This window comes from Cyprinodon variegatus, unplaced genomic scaffold (genome assembly GCF_000732505.1).
Source record: "Cyprinodon variegatus isolate N-32 unplaced genomic scaffold, C_variegatus-1.0 Scaffold1837, whole genome shotgun sequence".
Classification (NCBI taxonomy): domain Eukaryota; kingdom Metazoa; phylum Chordata; class Actinopteri; order Cyprinodontiformes; family Cyprinodontidae; genus Cyprinodon; species Cyprinodon variegatus.
In genome coordinates this window covers 18,896-27,219 of record NW_015152290.1, presented here as the reverse complement: position 1 = coordinate 27,219, position 8,324 = coordinate 18,896, and the positions used below count along the sequence as shown (strand labels likewise).

At 44.6% G+C, this 8,324-nt stretch overlaps 1 protein-coding gene across 1 annotated transcript in view; it reads left to right on the top strand.

Moving 5' to 3' along the window:
- The window catches only part of LOC107104666, a 57,328-nt gene extending 53,576 nt beyond the window's left edge, over window positions 1–3,752 (top strand). The window contains exon 6 of the mRNA XM_015404717.1: window positions 1,179–3,752. Coding sequence (XP_015260203.1) covers window positions 1,179–3,752 — 2,574 coding nt within the window. The remainder of the gene's footprint in view (window positions 1–1,178) is intronic.
- The last annotated feature ends 4,572 nt before the right edge of the window (window positions 3,753–8,324 follow it).

The following is an 8,324-nucleotide window of genomic DNA, read 5'->3' as shown; positions in this document are numbered from 1 at the left end:
CTGTGTGTGGATTTTGTATGCTTGCGTGAATGGTGCTGTGGGTGGATCTTGTATGCTTGCGTGAATCGTGCTGTGTGTGGATTTTGTATGCTTGCGTGAATGGTGCTGTGGGTGGATCTTGTAAGTTTGCGTGAATCGTGCTGTGTGTGGATTTTGTATGCTTGCATGAATTGTGCTGTGTGTGTGGATCTTGTATGCTTGCTTGAATCGAAATGTTTGTGTGGAGCTTGTATGCTTGTATGAATGGTGCTGTGTGTGTGTGTGTGTGGATCTTATATGCTTGCGTGATTTGTGCTGTGTGGATTTTTCTTGTGCATGTATGAATCACATATGCATATTTGTGAAAACCGAGACCAATCTAACTCCATCATTTCCCACTTGAAATGAGACTACTGCTTTTCTCATTTTAAATGTTTATCATCTTCTCACCTGATCAATTCAAGAAAACTCCACTTCTTTTAAGAAAAGTTAACTCAGATTTGAATGTTTTGCTGTTTTCTTTTTCTCATAACTTTGCAAACATCTGTCATGTTGGGGTGTCATGTGAAGAATTTAGAGCTTAACATTGAGGTGTGTGAATACTTTCCTGATAGACTAGAGTTTATTTTTTCCTGGTTTATATTTTGCTCAGTCCTTGTTCAACAATTATCCAGTTCAGGGTGTTTAAACATGTGAAAAAAGCGAACTGACAGAAGATCTAAGAAACGCGTGTTGGTATGAAGAGCAAAGGGACTAGGAGCCTGTCGTCTCACAGGGACACTTGCTCATCTGGGAGTGTGTGGGCAGCTGACCCCCGCAGCAGCCTTACATAACATCCTGTCTGAATGCTGCACATTCAGGGAGGCAATCAGGCAGCCTGGCAACAGCAACACAAGCTCCTCCTGCACCCCCCCCCCCTACACATACACATCAACTAACCAGGAGACACGTCCCAAACAGGGAGCTGTCCCAGATGTGAACAATAGCAGAAGGTCTAACTGGACCTACTGAGGTCCTGGTGAGGTAACGTGGAAACCTCCACCTTCACCCTGGTTATATATCTATTTATAGTCCATGAAGTGAAATATTTAAATAAACCTTTATGAAATGCAGAGACAACTGTAGTCGGTAGATGCCAGCTGAGTGTTTATGGTTCTGGTGGCGTCCTTCAGCCTCTTTGCTCTGTCTGTTTCCCACAGACTGTTTCATCTGAGAAGAAGGACACCGATGAACAAGACTTGAAAGAGACTGAAAATCACAACTCTGTCACCATGGAAACAGACATACCATCAACGCTGGAGATGGACTGTGAAATGGAGGGAGCCAAGCATGAAATGGATTTTAGTGCTTGTGATAAGCTAGCTGGGTTACAGGCGGACGTCTCAGACTCTCAGGAAGTTAAGGAACAATTAAGTCCAAGCAGCACCAGGCAGGTCGATGACAGCCCCTTCTCTGAAACCAGACCAGGCACCTGTGAAGATGAGAAAAAGACCGAAGAGCTCAACAGGAATGAGTCCCTGAACTCATCTGTGTCTGATACCCTTTCCAGTGCTGACAGTGTTTATGAGAATGAGGCCCACCGTAGGAGGCAAGACACACAAGAGAAAGACACTGAGCAGGAGAATGAGTCAGAGCAACATGTGGGGCACGAAGGAGTGCCAGAGCCTGAGCGATATCCAGAGCCAGAGGAAGACTGGGGGGTGGGAGATGTGTTGCACAAAGAAGCCGAACCAGAGAGTGAGGAAGACTGTGGGGTGGGGGACGTGTTGCAGAGAGAAGCTGAACCAGATCCAGAGGAAGACTGGGGAGTGGGGGACATGTTCCAGAGAAAAGCTGAACCAGAGACTGAGGAAGACTGTGGGGTGGGGGACGTGTTGCAGAGAGAAGTTGAACCAGAGACTGAGGAAGACTGTGGGATGGGGGACGTGTTGCAGAGAGAAGCTGATCCAGAGACTGAGGAAGACTGTGGGGTGAGGGACATGCTGCAGAAAGATGCTGAACCGGAGCCTGAGGAAGACTGGGGGGTGGGGGACATGTTGCAAAGACAAGCTGAACCAGAGACTGAGGAAGAAACTGAGAGGCTAATTAACCCTGAGCTTCACCAAGACCTTCCACTTGAAGGTGACCCTGAGGATCAGGATCCTCAACTGGAGCTGTACGGAGAACTCGGACCAGAGGGAGGAGATATTATTGATTTAGATGATGAGTCCTACACACATCTAGCCGAATATACAGATGAAGGTCCAGATGTTGATGAAATACTGTTTGACCAGCCTTTTCATGAGGAGTCTCCCTTAGAGCAGTGCATAAGAGAGGAGGCCATGTCAGATGTTTCCAATGAGTCCTACCATAACCCGGAAGACATCGATGAATGTTTGAGAGTGGAGATTGCGGCGGCTTCATCAGATAGTGATACAGATGAAAAGTGGAGAGCTATTTTCTCCTCCTCCATAAATAAAGAAGACGATGACTCATATTTGGATAGTCTGCAGCTGAGTGCCCAGGAACTTTTTGTCCAGAAAATTGACGAGACAGACTACAATGACCCAGAGAGGACCAACTTTGAAGAGGCAATTAGTATTGAGGTCCCAAAAGTGTCTGAAGTCTTGGAACAACCGGGGATTGTAACCTGCTCCCCGACACCCCCGCATGAGGTTAAATACAGCCCGTTCAGCCTTCAAGGTTTGTCAAAAATATCGGAAGACGAGAGCGAAAGTTACAGAGATGTCAACCATAACCACTCGAAATCCCAAGACGACGGCAGTGTGGACGCAGTCAAGAGGCTGCCCAAAGACTTCTGTGTCATTCAGGAGACAAAGAGTGAAAACGTCAGTACAGAACATGTGGACTTCCAGCTTGCTCGCAAGCAGTGGCGAGAAATGGAGAAGCAAATGAAAAATAAGATTGTCATACCTTCGAGCAGGCAGTCAAACCTTCACAGCAGCCACAGCTTCATGTACACCCCTGTCCGACACATTGAAAGAACCCCTAAGAAGGCACGGGATCTGGAGAGTTTGAACCTGGTCACGGATTATTCCCACACACAATTCAGCCCTTGCTCAGAGGACTCTGGCCTGGATGATTCCAGCTATAGGTCCCCTTATGATGACGCCGAAACACCAATCGAAAGGGAGATTCGTATATCCATGGAGAGGGAAGAAAACTTAAAAAGGGAAAGGGGACTATCCAGAATGGGCAAATCAACTGACTGCGCTCCATCAAGAAGCATCCCTCGATCCATTAGTACTCCCCTCACTCCGTCATTCATCATCACCTCATCACCAACTAATGAACCATCAAAGCAGGAAGTGTCTGCAAACAATGTTATAATCGTAGACCCAAGAAAAGACTTGGCATCCAGCCTAACGTTTGGCAAAGACAACGCCCCCTCTGGATCTGGAGAATGGTGCCCAGACGAAAACAGCTCCAATCTGATCATCCTGGAAACATCCAATCTGATCATTCGAAGTGCCTCTGACTTCTCCCTGAACAAAGGCTGTGACGAGCCCCAGGAAAAAATGTTCCTCAACAACCCCTTCTTCAAACTCCGTTCAAGAAGCACAATATCCTTGGTAGATGAAGAGATACGGTTGGTGAAGCAGAGGGAGGAAGAGCTCAGGAAGGAGAGGGCAACCCTATATGGGAAAGACATGTTTGGCACGGAAACTGGCCTGGCAAATCACATGGACACTTTGTCATTTGATACCTCAGGTATGTCAATAAGATTCTCCACACGTCACATCGTCTGTAACGTTTCACTTCCTCTTTCCTGAATCATTTGTTTGATCTGATTTTTAGGTACTGTACCCATTAAGTGCAAGTCCTCTCCATCATCCCCGATGAAAACCCCCCACAGGATGGATCGCTCTGCCTTATCCTGTGACCACAGGGTAAGTTTGTCTCTAAGCGATTGCTGTTGACATCCCATCCAACACAACAAACTGGTTTGGTCCCATGAGTGTTGACCTAGTGGTTAGAGCAGTTAGCTGTGCTCTGAGAAGGTTGCAAGTACCCGGTTCAATCCCGACAGCCTCCACTCTGGATTCCAAAGCGAGAACCTCAACCCCACACTGCTCCCAAGGTGCCATACAATGGCAGCCCACTGCTCCCCAAGGGAATGGGTTAAATGCAGAGTGATTGTGGGAAAATAAAGGGATTCACACGATTGAAACCATCCCTCTTCTCTCTCATTTAGCAACACTTATATGCAGAGAAAGCCTGGAAATACATTGTAGCTTCAGTCTTTGTCATCTCTGTCTGTTTGCTGTTAGAGGAACAGTTGTGGCATAATCCAGAATTACAGTAGGATTAAAATCCCTGACTGCTGCCGCTGTCAAAGAGCTATAAGCAGATAGACTAGATACATTACAGGGATATACGTACAGGTCCTTCTCAAAAATATTAGCAAATTGTGATAAAGTTAACTATCCTCCATAATGTAATGATAAAACTTGAACATTCATATATTTTATATTAGACTGAAATATTTCAGGTCTTTTATTGTCTTCATACGGATGATTTTGGCAGACAGCTCATGAAAACCCAAAATTCCTATCTCACAAAATTTGCATATTTCATCCGACCAATAAAAGAAAGGTGTTATTAATACAAAAAAGTCAACCTTTCAATAATTCTGTACAGTTATGCACTCAATACTTGGTGGGGAATCCTTTAGCAGAGATGACTGCTTCAATGCGGCGTGGCATGGAGGCAATCAGCCTGTGTCTCTGCTGAGGTGTCATGGAGGCCCACGATGCTTCCATAGCGTTTAGCCTTTAGCTCATCCACAGTGTTGGGTCTTGTGTCTCTCAAATTTCTCTTCACAATATCCCACAGATTCTCTATGGGGTTCAGGTCAGGAGAGTTGGCAGGCCAATTGAGCCTAGTGATACCAGTAAACCATTTACCAGTGGCTTTGGCTCTGTGAGCAGGTGCCAGGTCGTCTTCATCTCCATAAAGCTTTTCAGCAGATGGGAGCATGAAGTGCTCCAGACTCTCCTGATAGCTGCATTGACCCTGGCCTTGATAAAACCCAACTTCAGCAGCTGACATGTGTTGTGGGAAAAGAATATTCCACTATTCACCCTAGTTAAATAAACGGAGTTCAATGGATTTCACTCAGTCGGCACATTTATTCATATCTTTGCAAAGAGAGAACAGTTCATCATACAGCCCTCCTGGCATAGTATTCAGCCCTGTTCTGCCTGGGCAGCGTTCTTTCCTCCTTACTTACAACAATGGAAAAGTAGTCAGAGTCAAAACAAATTACAGACACTTTGGTGAAACTGTAACATGTTATGAATAAACCTTGAGAAAGAATCTGGTTTGTTATGGGAATACGCTATTTCTGGTCTGCAAACACCATCCAACTGAGAATTGTTTGGCCTTCAGAGAGAAACAGACTGAGTGAAAACTTTTATAGTGAGTAAATAGGATGAATTAATATATAATAGAGAAATCTAAATTTTCCGACAACACATGGCACCCCAGACCATCACTGGCTGTGGGCACTTGACACTGGACTTGTGGCATTTTCTTCTCCCCAGTCTTCCTCCAGACTCTGGCACCTTGATTTCCAAATGACGTGTAAAACTGAGCAACAGTCCAGAGCTGCTTCTCTGTAGCCCAGGTCAGGCTCCTCTGCTGCTGTCTCTGGTTCAAAAGTGGCTGACCTGGGGAATGTGGCACCTGTAGCCCATTTCCTGCGCATGCCTGTGCTCTGTGGCTCTGGTTGTTTCTACTCCAGACTCAGTCCACTGCTTCCACAGGTCCCCCAAGGTCTGGAATGGGCCCTTCTCCACAATCTTCCTCAGGGTCTGGTCACCTCTTCTGGTTTTGCAGCGGTTTCTGCCTCTTTTTCCTTCCCACTGAGGTGCCTTGATACAGCAGCACTCTGGGAACAGCCTATTGGTTCAGAAATATCTTTCTGTGTCATAGCCTCCAGCTTCAGGGGGTCAATGACGGCCTTCTGGACAGCAGGCAGGTCGGCAGTCTGACCCATCATTGGGGTCTGAGTGATGAACCAGGCTGGGAGTTTTAAAGGCCTCAGGAATCTTTTGCAGGTGTTTAGAGTTCATTTGTTGATTCAGATGATTAGGTGCAAAGTTCATTCAGAGATCTTTTTCATGATATGCTAATTTTGTGAGATATGAATTTTGGGTTTTGGTTTGGTTTCATGAGCTGTCTGCCAAAATCATCCATATAAAGACAATAAAAGACCTGAAATATTTCAGTTAGTGTGTAATGAATCTAAAATATATGAATGTTCAAGTTTTATCATTACATTATAGTAAATAATGAACTTTATCACAATCTGCTAATATTTTGAGGAGGACATGTACAACCACATGAGCAACTGGGCTAGTACAGCTAGCAAGCAAGAATTTAGAATGACATGATCAAGGAAGAGGTGAGTTGGAGCTACATCATTTGTAGATGAGATGGAGGAACTGGAGCTAAAACATCTCCAGTGGGTTAAGATAAAGAGCACAAAGTGCTGCACAGGGATTAAAAGCCATGAAAGGACAACAAATCAACCACTTTGGCTCCTGAGGGATGGTTTCAGCCATTCTTCGCATTAAAGGTATGAAAGAGGATTTTTCTCAGAAAATAAGTGTCCAACCTCCACTAGAACCAGAACCAGGCTCAGTTTGAGAGGCCAACTGCTGAGTCCGGGACAAGAACTGCAGATTTTAGTGGGATTATAATCCTGATGAACTGATGAACAGAGGATGTTTGGAGGTGGACTTTCTCACTTAAAAACATCCGTCCATCCATTCATTATCTGACACGCTTGTCCTGGGTGGGATCGCGAGGGGTGCCTATCTCCAGCAGTCAATGGGCGAGAGGCGGGGCCCATCCTGGACAGGTCGCCAGTCTATTGCAGGGTAACACAGAGACAAACAGGACAAACAACCATTCACACACACTCCTAAGGAGGATTTAGACAAGTCATTTAACCTAACAGTCATGTTTTTGGACTGTGGGAGGGAGCCTGAGTACCTGGAGAGAACCCACGCATGCTCAGGGAGAACATGATAACTCCATGCAGAAAGACCCCGGGCCGAGAATCCCTTAAAAACATGTTAAATCTATGTTTGCAACTCATAGATTAAATAAAGCCAAGCTGCCCTCTAGCCTGAAGCTGCAGAACATAACAGATAAACAACCAGAGCGTTGAAGCATCAAAGCAACTCGTGTTCCAATCTCCCTGTTTAAGCTTTTTTGATGCCTAAAACTTGTTGGTTGATAATGCACCTTTACCCTGTCGAAAGCCGTAAGAAAAACATTCTAAGTTTCCTCATTTACTTCAAAGACACACAGTCTGTAATCCTCAGCTTGACCAACCTTGATGCTCCTCTGGATCAAAAACTTCCTTTATCATCTCAAGCCTCCTAAACTCAGAGGGAGCTGGTTATCCTCTCTGGTCTGCAGCCGGAAAACAGTAGCTGAATCTAAACACCCCATTACTCTCAAATTCCATATGTGAATTAAAATAAGCACAGCTCCCAAACTATAAATTGGAAATACAATTGTTTGTATTCATATAACAGAAAGGCATTGAAGAATATTTTTCAGGTGGAATCACTATTTTAAATGTCACCATGTATGATTAATAGGTGATTAAAAAAAGAAAAATATTTAAATATATTTAAGGAAATCTCCCCCTGTCTTTCAGTTTCCTGAGGCCTTTACGGCGGGGAGGCGGAAGAGTGCCATGGCTCTGCGCTGGGAGGCAGGCGAGTTCACCAAGAACAACTGACCCGGAACAAGCTGCCGTTCTGCTGTTCCGCCACTAGAGGGCCACAGTGGATGTTTTTATTCAAGTTTAAATGCTTTTATTATTGTCATTTGTTTCATGTTGTGTCATAACCTAAACTCTGCTTTTGTGATGCTGTAAAAAAAAAAAAAAAACAATCAAAAAAAACAACGAGAGCGTTTAACAGTGGAACTGTTAAATGTTTAACTTTGCTTTTGTACAGTTTATGAAATGAGTTAGAAATGATCCAGGCTTCAGCTAAAGTTCCAGCTTTTCTTCTCCTAACAGTACAGATCTGCCATTGTGGCACGACTCCTGAATCAGCAGAGGACGACAGACGACTGAACGCGTTTCTTTACAGTTTGATGATCACAATAATTTCCTACTAATCTAGTTTACAGACGAAAGGGCTTAAAACAGTTTAGAGTCCTTAAAGACATTAGTTCTTTCTGTAGGGAAGACGGTGTAGGTACCAGATTGACTCGGGGGTCTGCGCCTTTTGATGACGTCACAATACATAATTGTTTTAACGTTTGCACAATTGCGCAAAACATTTTGATTGGTCTGGACAGCTTACTAAAGTAAT